Consider the following 13,495-nt stretch of genomic DNA (forward strand, 5'->3'; position numbering starts at 1 on the left):
GGAGGGCTTCTTGATACAGTATGTAAATAGTCCAACTAGGGAAGGGGTCATATTGGACCTGATATTGGCGAATGATCTCGGCCAGGTGGTTGACATTTCAGTAGGGGAGCAGTTTGGGAACAGTGACCACAATTCAGTAAGCTTTAAGGTACTGATGGATAAAGATAAGTGCAGTCCGCAGGTGAAGGTGCTAAATTTAGGGACGGCTAATTACAACAATATTAGGCAGTGTAAGTTGATAGAAATTCAGGACCGCACGTTCCTGTAAGGATGAAGGACAAGTATGGCAAGTTTTGGGAACCTTGGATAACGAGAGATATTGTCAGTCTAATCAAAAAGAAAAAGGAAGCATTTGTCAAGGCTCGGAGGCTGGGAACATACAAAGCAAGTGTGGAATACAAGGAACGTAGAAAGGAGTCAGGAGGGCTAAAAGGGTCACAAAAAGCCATTGGCCAGCAGGATTAAGGAAAATCCCAAGGCTTTTTAATACATATCTAAAGAGCAAGAGGGTAGCCAAGGAGAGGGTTGGCCCACTTAAGACAAGGGACGAAATCTATGCGTGGAGCCAGAGTCACGGTAGCACAGTGGTTAGCACTGTTGCTTCACAGTGTCAGGATCACAGCTTTGATTCCCGGCTTGGGTTAGTGTGCGGAGTCCGCACGTTCTCCCTGTGTCTGCGTGGGTTTCCTCCGGGTGCTCCAGTTTCCTTCCACAAGTCCCGAAAGATGTGCTGTTAGGCAATTTGGACATTCTGAATTCTCCCTCGGTGTACCCGAACAGGCGTACAAAACATTAAGGTAGACAAGTCCCAAGGGCATGATAGCATATACCCCAGAATACTGAGAGAGGCAAGGGAGGAAATTGCTGGGGCCTTGAGAGAAATCTTTGTATCCTCACTGGCTGCAGGGGAGGCCCCAGAGGACTGGAGAATAACCAATGTTGTTCCTTTGTTGTCTCTTGCGTATTTTAAGTGTTTGCATAGACAAATAACGGTTAATATTGCCAATGCAACTGTTCATTTTTAAACAAGCAGCATATTATGTCCAAAATCATTAACTGTTTCCTTTGAAAATAAATAGAAATTCTGAAATTACAAATATGTATGACTTTTACAACATCAAGACCTCCCAATGCATTTCATCTTTGAAGTGTAGTCACTCTTGCAATATAGAGAAATGCAGCAGCCAGTTTGTGAAGCCAATAATGAGCTAAATGGTTGAATGATGTTGGTTCAGGGATCCATGTTAGCCAAGACACCAGGCTAACTTTAAGTAGTGGGTTCTTTTACACCCTCCTGAAAGGCAAGTGATGTTTTTCTGTTAATATCTCTCCTTCAATAACACAGCACTCCTTCAAATATTGGACGGAAAATGCAACGACTAAGCTAAAGCTGGGATTGGTCAGTAAATAGAAACATGTGGCTGGATTCTCCGATTCTGGGGCTATGTCCCTACGCTGGCGTGAGAACAGTGGCATTTTACACCAGAAAAACTTGCGCAAAACAGCCATTGATTCCCCGTTTTGCTGGGGGCTAGCAGGACGGCAGTGTAGAGGACCCGGCTCTAGCTGCTGATACACGCTGGAGAATTGCCGGATCCGTGGCCGTGCATGGCGGTGGCCTGCAGCAGCCGCGCCGTGCAACATGGCGGCAGCCGCTCATGGACCCAGCCCGCACAATAGTCCCCCCCCCCCCCCCCCCCTCCTCGGCCAGCTTGCGCGCCACGGAACGCCCCAGCCCCGAATAATGTCCCCTCCCTGCCCACGGATCGGCTCTCCCCCAACTGGACTGAGTCCGCAGCCACAACGCTGAATTCCCAATGGATGAGACCACACATGTCCCGCGCTGTCGGGAATTCGGCCGGTCGGGGGCGGGCCTCCGGCAATGATACGCTTTGGAGGGGGCGGAGTAACACGAAAGTGGCACCGCCCCCAATTCAGTCAGCAAATGTGATTCTCCGGCCATTTGCCGAATGCGATGTCGGCAACCGGAAAAGCCAACCCATTATTTTGAGTTTATTAAGTTAAAACCATTAGAGGAGCAGAATTAGGCCACTCGGCCCATCAATCGGCTCCCCCATTCAATCATAGCTAATATGTTTCTCATCCCCATTCTCCGGCCTTCTCCCCATAACCCCTGATCCTCTTATTAATCAACAACCTATCTATCTCTGTCTTAAAGATACTGAGTGAATTGGCCTCCACAGCCTTCTGCAGCAGAGTTCCACAGATTCACCACCCTCGGGCTGAAAAAAATCCTCATCTCAGTTTGATATTATCTTCCCTTCAGTCTGTAGCCTTGGGTTCTAGTCTCTCCAATTAATGGAAACAGCCTCTCCACGTCCACTCTATCTCGGCTTCTCAGAATTCTGTAAGTTTCAATGAGATCACCCCTCATCCTTCTAAACTCCATCAAGTATAGTTGAGGTTAATTTTTTGTTTGTTCACACCTCTGTAGAGTGCGAATAGATTAGAACGGTACGAAATAAGAAATTCTATCTGACCAAAAGTCAACCAAGAATTATAAAGCAAAGAGAAGATAATTTGAAGGACAACGCGCATTTGGCAGGACAGGTCACACTGCAGTTCATTTCTTCTGGTTGAGTAATAAATCAACACCAGATGGCGCCAACTGAACACAATTGCCATTGTACAAAAAAGGCCCAATCTGCAGAAATTGAAAGTTCACTTTTATTCATATCACATAACTTTGTACAGGTTAAACATACAATCTCTTCACATAGCTTGCCGTTACACAGACAAATGCTATTGAAACTTCTGACAGTTTTAAATTATCCCTGTACAGTAGTGTTACAAATACTTCACTCATAGCTGTTGGTGAAGGTAATTGAATGTTTAAAATAAATGACTTCAAAAATATACTCAATTTCATCACCACAAATATTATAACTTATAAACGAAATGGGCAAAATAAAATGTTCAGCACAATTACTGATGAAAGCACATGGAGTTGAATCGTGAATCGGTTTCTTTCTCCACAGATGTTGCCTGATTTGAGCCTTTCCAGTTCCCATTTTATTTCAGAGTTCCAGCATCTGTAGTATTTTGTGATAATAAAGAACCTGGTCCATTGGAGTCAGCTGAACTTTCTGAACACTTTAGCAGTTCTGTCGTTTCTTCTATCCTGGGGATCGGGGAAAAAAGGTCAGTTAATAACAATTTTTGTTTCACACGATTGAGATTCTGTATACTTCAGGAATATGAACCGGTCAAATTAGTTTTCCGAACAAGGTGTTGCGACTATAAAACTATAAAAAAAGTAATCTTTATTGTCACAAGTAGGCTTACATTAACACTGCAGTGAAGTTACCGTGAAAAGCCCCTCGTCGCCACATTCCGGCGCCTGTTCGGGTACACTGAGGGAGAATTAAGAATGTCCAAATTGCCTAACAGCACGTCCTTTGGGACTTGTGTGAGGAAACCGGAGCGCCCGGAGGAAACACAAGCAGACACGTGCTACCATGCTGCCCACAGCATCTAACACAGGAAAGGATTGAAGAAACAAAAAACTTGCATCCACAAAGAGGTCAGGATTTTCCAGCCCTTCACGCTGGTGGCATCTTCCTGTCCCACTGTTGTGAATGGAGATTTCATTGGCTCACTGGTCCCACTGCAGGGAATGGGGGTGCTAGAAAATGTCAATCCCAGAATATTTACAGCCAAGCACTTTTAATGCGCAGGTGCCACTCTAAAAGATACAGAAGTCTGAAGACCCACACTTACAGACACAGGAACAGCTTCTGCCCCACAGCTACTAGACTCCTCAGCGACTCTCCCTTGGGTTGATCTGTTCCCTGTAAGAACACTATTCACGACAACCTATGCTGCTCTTGCTCATGTATTTGCTTTGTTTGGCCCTTGTTCCACACTATTTATTGATGTGCCATTTGTCAATGCACTCGTCAATTATTCTTTTGTCTATTATGTACATACTGTGTACATTCCCTTAGCAGCAGAAAAATACTTTTCACTGTACTTCAGTACATGTGACAATACATATCAATCAATCAATAATGTAGGGAATGCGGCAACACAGTACAGCAAATACAGTACAAATAGCATAGTGATAACGGTCAGATAATTTGTCTTTGTGATGTTGCCATTGACCTGGACAATGGGGATAACTCCCCTATTCTTCGTTGCAATGATGCCATGAGATTGTTAATGTACACCGGAGGGGACATCACATCTGGTTTAACATCCAAGAGGTGGAACCTCCAATAACTATTTTTTAAAAAAATAAATAGGTCCTAGGTGAGCGAGAATCAAATCCTAGTTAAAGAACACTATTTTATCTTGGAGGTTCCAGTGTGTGCCCTTCAAATTCTATTACAAAAGTTTTTGCAAATGGCAGATTCTTCTTCACGGGCGTCATAAAAGGTACGGCGTTCATGCAGTTGCACCATCTCCCAAAACTGTTCTTGTTTTTAAGCTCAGGAATTGCCTCACTCAATAACCCATCCATAAACTGATCAGAAATAACACTGGCCTAATACCCATGTTTTTTAACCCCAACCCACTGAGGATCAGGCATGCGTTTGAAATCTCGTGGCCGAACATAGGTTTACTACAAAAGGAGAATGGTGCAACAACTCCTATTACAGTATAAAAATAGATAATGCAGGACATATCTTTTGTTTTTATAAACATTTTTATTAAGGTACTTTTTGGTATTATAACAACACAATAAACAATGTACATGGAACTATAAACATAGTGCAAAAGCCGTCTCCCTTCCTCACAGGTCCCACCTTTCTTAACCCCCTACTCTAAGCTAAACTAACCCCCTCCCCCCTTCTGCTGACGATGAATTTGCCGCGAAGAAGTCGACGAACGGTTGCCACCTCCGAGCGAACCCTAACAGTGACTCTCTCAAGGCGAACTTGATTTTCTCCAAACAGAGAAACCTAGCCAAGTCCGATAGCCAGGTGTCCGACTTCGGGGGCTTTGAGTCCCTCCAAGCTAATAGTATCCGTCTCCGGGCTACCAGGGAAGCAAACACTAGAACGTCTGCCTCTTTCTCCTCCTGGATTCCCGGCCGATACCCCAAAAATTGCCACCTCTGGACTCAGTGCCACCCTTGTTTTTAACACCGTGGACATGACATCTGCAAACCCCTGCCAAAATCCCCTAAGCTTTGAACATGTTCAGACCATGTGGACATGGTTCGCTGGTCCTCCCGCACATTTTGCACACCTATCTTCCACCCCAAAGAATCTAATCATCCGGGCCACTGTAATGCCAGCCCGATGAACGACCTTGAATTGTATCAGGCTGAGCCTGGCACATGTTGCGGACGAATTGACTCTAATCAATGCGTCCGCCCATAGACCATCCTCTATCGCTCCTCCTCCCACTTGCGCTTCAGCTCTTTGGTCTGCGTCTCCTCTGACCCCATAAGTTCCTTGTAAATGTCAGAGACGCTCCCTTCTCCTACCACCCTCTGGAAACTACCCTGTCCCGAAACCCCCTTAGTGGTAGGGGCAGGAAGGTTGACACCTGTTTACGTAGGAAGTTGCGCATCTGCAGATACCTGAATTGTTTCCCCTCGCCAACCCAAACTTCTCCTCCAGCGCCCTCATACTCGGAAAGCTCCCCTCTATGAACATATCCCCCATCCTCTCTCCTGCTCTCCGCCATATCCGGAACCCCCCCCCATCCATACTTCCCGGGGCAAACGGGTGATTATTACAGATTGGGGACTAGACCGATACTCCTTCTGCTCCCACGTCTCCTCCATTGCCTCCAAACTCTCAGGGCCGCCACCACCAAGGGGCTGGTGGAGTACCGTGCCGGCGGGAACGGCAGCGGCGCAGTTACCAATGCCCCCAGACTGGTGCCCTTGCATGAAGCCGCCTCCATACGCTCCCATGCCGACCCCTCCCCCACCACCCATTTCCTGATCATGGCTATATTCGCCGCCCAGTATTAGTTATTAAAATTTGGCAGCGCCAGCCCAACATCTCCCCAGCTCTGCTCAAGCATCCCCTTTTTTACTCGCAGGGTCTTGCCCGCCCAAACGAAGCCAGTTATCACTTTGTTTACCCGTTCAAAAAAGGAACGCAGAATAAAGATGGGGAGACACTGAAATACGAGCAGGAATCTCGGGAGAACCGTCATCTTCATCGTCTGCACCGTCCCAGCCAGTGACAACGGAAGCACGTCCCATCTCCGAAAATCATCCTTCATTTGGTCTACTAGTCGGGCCAGATTAAATTTATACAGCCGGTCCCATTCCCACGCCACTTGAATGCCGAGGTACCTAAAGCTTCCTCCTATTAATCTAAACGTCAGCTCCCCCAATCGCCTCTCCTGTTCCCTCGCCTGGACCGCAAACATCTAATTTTTCCCCATATTTAGATTATACCCCGAAAACCGGCCAAATTCCCTTAGAATCCTCATGATTTCTTCCATCCCCTCTTTTGGGGCTGGTTTAGCACAGGGTTAAAGAGCTGGCTTTTAAAGCAGACCAATAAAGGCCAACGGCACAGTTCAATTCCCGTACCAGTCTCCCCGACCAGGCGCTGGAATGTGGTGACTACGGGCTTTTCACAGTTACTTCACTTGAAGCCTACTTGTGACAATAAGCGATTTTAATTTTTTGGTCCGATACACACAGAAGCAGGTCGTCTGCATAGAGCGGGACTGTGCTCCACCCCCCCCCCCCCCCCCCCCCCCGAGGCTCTCTGAGCAATTGCCAACGTCTCTATAGCTAGCGCGAACAGTGGAACCAGCAAAATCGTGGCCTGTGACATCGTCGGGGGCAGCACCCCTCTTTCGTTTGCTTCATTGAACATCCTCATCAACACCGGCCGCAATATCCTAGAGAACTTTTTAATAAAACTCCACTGGGTACCCGTCCGACCCCGGGGCTTTACCCGACTGCATGGCCTTCAAACCCTGCACTATCTCTTCCAACCCGATCGGGGCCCCCAGCCCTTCTACCAGCTCCCCATCCACCTTTGGGAAATGCAGCCCCTCCACGAAGTGCCTCATCCCCCCTGGCCCCGTAGGGGGTTCCGACCTGTACAGCCTACTGTAGAAATCCCTAAGCGCCTTATTCACCCCTGCTGAATCTCCAAACAGGTTTCCATCTCTGTCATTTACTTTCCCCATCTCCCTGGCTGCCTCCCTCTTTCTAAGCTGCTGTGCAAGCATTCTGCTGGCCTTCTCTCTCATAGATCACCCTCTCGCCTTTCTCAGCTGCTCCACCGCCCTCCGTGTTTAACAAGCCGAACTCCGCCTGTAGCCTCCGCCGTTCCCTTAAAAGCCCTGCCTCTGGGGTCTCCACATGCCTCCTATCGATCTGTAGTATCTCCTTTACCAGTCGTTCCGTCTCTGCCCTGACCACCTTCTCCTTATGGGCCCGTATCAAGATCAGCTCCCCTCTGACCACCGCCTTCAGTGCTTCCCAGACCACCGCTGCTGAAATTTCCCCCGTGTTGTTGACCTGTAGGTAGCTCTGAATACATTTCCTCAGCCGCTCGCACACCCCTTCGTCAGCCAAAAGTCCCACATCTAACCTCCATTGCGGGTGCTGGTTACTGTCTTTACGAACCTGCAGGTCAACCCAATGCAGAGCATGGTCTGAGATTGTGATCGCCGAGTACCCTGTGTCCACCACCCCTGCCAGTAAAGCCCTGCTCAAAATAAAGACATCAATCCGGAAGTACACTTTATACACGTGTGAGTAGAAGGAGAACTCCTTCACCCTCGGCTGCCCAAATCTCCATGGATCCATGGAACCCTTTTAGTTCCTTTGCCATTGCTAGCACCCTACCCGTGTTCGAGCTTGACCGGTCCAAGCCAGGGTCAATAACTGTGTTGAAGTCCCCTCTCATGACCAACCTGTACGAGTCCAGGTCCGATATCTTCCCCAGCATCCTCTTTATAAACTCCACATCATCCCAATTTGGCGCATACACATTTACTAATAGTTTCCCACTGACCATAATGTACCGACCTCCCACATCCAAGACTATTCTACCCGCCTCAAACACCACCTGCTTATTGATCAGGATCACGACCCCTCTAGTCTTTTGAGTCTAGTCCCAAGTGAAAGATCTGACTGACCCAGGCTTTCCTCAATCTAATCTGGTGAGTTACTCTAAGGTGCGTCTCCTGCAACATTACCATGTCCGCCTTCAGTCCCCTATGATGCGCGAACACACATGCCCTCTTGACCGGCCCATTTAACCCTCAAACATTCCAGGTGATGAGCCTAGTTGGGGGGCTCATTTCCCCCCCCATCGTCGATCAGCCATCCCCCTTTTTGGGCCCGCCTCCAGCCCATGCTCCACACCTCCACCGGTCCACCCCCAGGCAGCATCCGCCCCTAACCTCCCCTCTGTCCCGTAGCCCAAATCCCTCCCTCGTCAGCAGAACATTTAACCCCCCCTCCCCTCCTGCCCTAGTAACAACACTCTGTAACCCAACCCCTTTAATAAACCAAACATATGCACACCCCCCACTGCGCTTCCTTGAGCTAGCCCACCCAGCTAGCTTGGTGGTCCCCATCCCTAGTGCCGGATAGTCTCCCACCTATTGTTCCCTCCCCCCTCCCCCGCTCATACAAACATACTCCAACATCAAACAATCCCCACACAATTGCCTGACAGAAAAACACCAAGATCGACACACCTCCAAGCCCAACAGTGCAAATGAAAACCTTAACTCACTCAGCTCTACTGCTGGTCCCAAATCAATGCAAAAGGCATTATAAACAGCTTCCACAAAACAAAAAACTTTTTTTTTTTTTTAAAGAACAAACAGAAAAACAAAAAAAAATAACTACTTTGCAGCAAAGTTGAAAAGTTTTCAGTCCACCACCAGTCCTTTCCTTTTCGCGAAGTCCAGCGCGCCCTCAGACGACTCAAAATAAAAGTGCTGTTCCTCGTGCGAGACCCAGAGACAGGCCGGATCCAACAGTCCAAACTGCACCTTTTTCTTAAAAAGGATCAACCTAATCTGGTTGAAGCCTGCTCTTCTCCTGGCCACCTCCACACTCAGGTCTTGGTAAACCCGCAGGATATTGTTATCCCACTGACAGCTCCGTGTCGGCTTGGCCCACTGTAGAATGCGCTCCTTATCCAAGTACCTGTGGAATCTTACCACCATTGCCGTCCGGGGGGGGGGGGGGGGGGGGGAGGGGTCTCCCATTTGCGGCTTCCTCGCGAGTGCTCTGTGAGCCCTGTCTACATCCAAGGGCCGGGGGAAACCCATGCAGACACACCAAAACGTTAGCTCCGTTCTCTCTCCAGATACCATCAAACCTGCTGAGACTTTCCAACATTGTGTTTCCATTTCAGATTCCAATATACACAGTCATTTGCTTTTGGCCTAGTGTAGTACCTACTTTCTTCCACAGTGTGGTGCTGTGCACACATAACAGGAACAAACCACACAGCACCAGTTGGTTGCTGTTGCTAAATAAAATGACAGATCAATACAGAAATCTGTGCTACCCTGCGGTTAGAAAAATATATTACACCGGTTTCTCCAGGTTTCAAAGTAATTTTAGTTACTCTGAAAGTGAAGATAAGTTTGGGAAGATGTACATTTTTATATACCTTTATGATGTGGAGATGCCGGCGTTGGACTGGGGTGAGCACAGTAAGAAGTCTTACAACACCAGGTTAAAGTCCAACAGGTTTGTTTCAAACACGAGCTTTCGGAGCGCAGCTCCTTCCTGAGGAAGGAGCTGTGCTCCGAAAGCTCGTGTTTGAAACAAACCTGTTGGACTTTAACCTGGTGTTGTAAGACTTCTTACTATACTATAACTTTATGGCATGCCTGGGACATTTTGCTTAAACGCAAGTTGTATCCGAATATATTCATTGGGCGGCACAGATTTCTACACCGAAATTTCATTTTTTTTGACACTCATTAAATGATCACCGATCCTTAGATATTCCCCAATCTAGGAATCCAAACACGTGGTGGAAGTCACAGTGGGACTTAGCAGGCATCAATCCAACCAAAACAGCTTAACGCCATCCATTCAAAAGGCATTAGAAATTTGGAGAGTAAATCCAAATAAAAATCAAAAAATCTCGATGGTATCCTGTCATAAACCCACACAGAAGGATTTCAAATCTGTGGTAACACAGTACTGAGTAAAATTAAACCGAGCAGATTAAAAATAAAACTCGGCAGATGAAAATTTTAAACTGTGCTGTTGTTTTTGAAGAGATGAGAGAGCTTGTGTTGTTGATAGGAAGAACTGAGAATGCAACCCAGAAAATAGATTAGATGATCAAACACCTCCTGAGAATGAGTGCAGTAAGGGGCAGGAACACAAGTCATTTTTCCTGGTACAATGATAGGAACGCTCAATAGTATATGATGGATGATTAATGATGAAGAAATTAATTTTAACTGGGTACACGTTTTGATAGAAAGGTAGAGGAAAGGGGGGGAAAAAGGAAATAATGAAGCAAAAATAAATAAGTCGCATTTAGCACGGGAGCACAGTGGTTATCACTGTTGCTTCACAGCGCCAGGGTCCCAGGTTCGATTCCCGCTTGGGTCACTGTCTGTGTAGAGTCTGCACATTCTCCCTGTGTCTGCGTGGGTTTCCTCTGGGTGCTCCGGTTTCCTCCCACAAGACGTGCTTGTTAGGTGAATTGGACATTCCGAGTTCTCATTCGGTGTACCCGAACATAGTCTGGCCTCAGAAAATCCCAAAGTGCTTTACAGCCAATTAAGAATTTTTGAAAAGTAGTCACACATTGTAATATAGGGGAAGTATAACAATCAAAGATAATGCTGTCATATTAGCTGTTTTTTCCGAAAATCTATGAACAAATTTATGATAGCATAGATGTGGAGCATAGTACCTCTCATTATTTCAGTGACAAAAGGATACTTACATTCTGCTTATCCTTTCCACCTTATGTTTCATTATCTCTGCCTGTAAAACAGAAGGCATGCCCTTCAATGGTGAAGCATAAGAATTACTCACAAACGTAAAAAAAAAATTACAGGCATGAATAGGCCACCTGATCCATCATAAAAATACTGTTAATTTTTAAATGAAATTGGGGCGGCACGTGGCAAGCACCGCTGCCGACAGCGCTGAGGACCCAGGTTCGAATCCCGGCCCTGGGTCACTGTCCGTGTGGAGTTTGCACATTCTCCTCGTGTCTGCGTGGATTTCACCACAATCCAAGGATGTACAGGTTAGGTAGATTGGCCACGCTAAAATTGCCCCTTAATTGGAAAATAAAATAATTGGGTACTCTAAATTTATTGAAATTTTAAAAAAAAATGAAATTAGCTTTATAATTTTTAGAATTATCTCTATAATTATCACAAGTAGGCTTACATTAAGAGTGCAATGAAGTTCTGAGGCCCTGACTTCAGTCGTAATGAAGTGCTTCGAGAGGTTGATCATAAAGCGCATCACCTCCATACTCGGAGAACACCTTGATCCACTGCAATTCGCATACCGTGACAACCGGTCCACAGCAGATGCCATTTCCCTGGCCCTACACTCATCCCTAGAGCATCTCGATAACAAGGACTCCTGCATCAGACTCCTATTTATGACTACAGCTCCGCCTTCAGCACCATAATCCCAGCCAAGCTCGTATCAAAGCTCCACAACCTAGGACTTGGCTCCCCACTCTGCAACTGGATCATCGATTTTCTGACCAATAGACCACAATCAGTAAGAATGAACAACACCACCTCCTCCACGATAGTCCTCAATACCAGGGCCCCGCAAGGCTGTGTAGTTAGCCCCCTACTCTACTCCCTGTACACACACGACTGCGTGGCAAACTTTGCTTCCAACTCCATCTACAAGTTTGCTGACGATACGAACATAGTGGGCCGGATCTCGAATAACGACGAGTCAGAATACAGGAGGGAGGTAGAGAACTTAGTGGAGTGGTGCAGCGACAACAATCTCTCCCTCAATGCCAGCAAAACTAAAGAGCTGGTCATTGACATCAGGAAGCAAAGTACTGTACACACCCCTGTCAGCACCCCTGTCAGCATCAATGGGGCCGAGGTGGAGATGGTTAGCAGTTTCAAATTCCTAGGGGTGCACATCTCCAAAAATCTGTCCTGGTCCAAGAAAGCACAACAGCGCCTACACTTCCTCAGGAAACTAAGGAATTTTGGCATGTCCACATTAACCCTCACCAACTTTTACAGATGCACCATAGAAAGCATCCAATCTGGCTACATCTCAGCCTGGTATGGCAACTGCTCGGCCCAGGACGGCAAGAAACTTCAGAGTCGTGAACACTGCCCGGTGCATCACACGAGCCTGCCTCCCAGCCATCAACTCCATTTACACCTCTCGCTGCCTGGGGAAAGCGGGCAGCATAATCAAAGACCCCTCCCACCCGGCTAACTCACTCTTCCAACTTCTCCCATCGGGAAGGAAATGCAAAAGTCTGACAACACGCACGAACAGAGTCAAAAACAGCTTCTTCCCTGCTGTTACCAGACTCCTAAATGACTCTCTTATGGACTGACCTCATTAACAGTACACCCTGTATGCTTCATCCGATTCCGGTGCTTATGTAGTTACATTGTATACTTTGTGTACCTCGGTACACGTGACAATAAACAAATCCAATCCAATCCAAGTTACTGTGAAAATCCCCTAGTCGCCACACTCCGGTGCCTGTTCGGGTACACTGAGGGAGAATTCAGAATGTCCAATGTACCTAACAGGCACGTCTTTCGGGACTTGTGGGAGGAAATCTTGGAGCGCCCGAAGGAACCCCAAGCAGACACAGGAGAAAGCACAGACAGTGACCCAAGCCTGGAATCGAACCTGGGACCCTGGTGCTGTGAAGCAACAGTATTTATCGTGTTGAATATTGTGTAAAATTAGAAATAGAAAAAATAGGCGTGATTTTTCAGCCACGTTGTGTTCTCGCTTGAGCGACCCTCCTGACAGACTCCCTGCCTCCCGGGATTCTCGAAGTCCGTGAGACATCGAAGTTGGAACCTGCCTCAAATGAGCGGGAATGAATGACACATGTGGCAGTAGGTCGTAAGCCTACTTTAAACCGACCTGCACGGGATCCACCGGCCTCCCCCGATTCTTTGGCGTAACCAGGGAGGCTATAGCCGGGCGCCAATCAATGCTGGTCAACATAACCTCCGGTGGTGACTATGAGGGAGTAGGTCGCACATTTAGTGGCTCCCGTTTTGGTCGGACTTTTGGACCTTTTCCCCCGACTTTTTTGCGCCTTTGAGCGCGGAACTGGAAAGCAATAGTACTCAGGCACTGAACCCATACAGAGTTGTATGGACTTAAGAAGCCGGAGGGACCTTTAAACAGCAGAAGAAGTGGTCAAACAAGGGCACGGTGGAGGCTGTGAGAGAGACCAATATGGCCGGTGTCATAGATTTTACAGTACAGGAGGCCATTCGGCCCATCGAGTCTGCATCGGCTCCTGGAAAGAGCACCCTACCCAAGGTTAACACCTCCACCCTATCCCCATAACCCAGT

The 13,495-nt window shown here is 47.3% G+C and overlaps 1 protein-coding gene across 1 annotated transcript in view; it reads right to left on the reverse strand.

Moving 5' to 3' along the window:
- Window positions 1-2,666: 2,666 nt before the first annotated feature.
- Window positions 2,667-13,495, reverse strand: part of cep44 (centrosomal protein 44) — a 109,830-nt gene continuing 99,001 nt past the window's right edge. Inside the window, exons 11-12 of the mRNA XM_038803907.1 lie at window positions 10,890-10,930; window positions 2,667-3,142 (exon numbers count right to left, since the gene is read on the reverse strand). Coding sequence (XP_038659835.1) covers window positions 3,034-3,142; window positions 10,890-10,930 — 150 coding nt within the window. The 3' untranslated portion in view covers window positions 2,667-3,033. The remainder of the gene's footprint in view (window positions 3,143-10,889; window positions 10,931-13,495) is intronic.

The sequence above is a fragment of the Scyliorhinus canicula genome, chromosome 8, assembly GCF_902713615.1.
Source record: "Scyliorhinus canicula chromosome 8, sScyCan1.1, whole genome shotgun sequence".
Classification (NCBI taxonomy): Eukaryota; Metazoa; Chordata; class Chondrichthyes; order Carcharhiniformes; family Scyliorhinidae; genus Scyliorhinus; species Scyliorhinus canicula.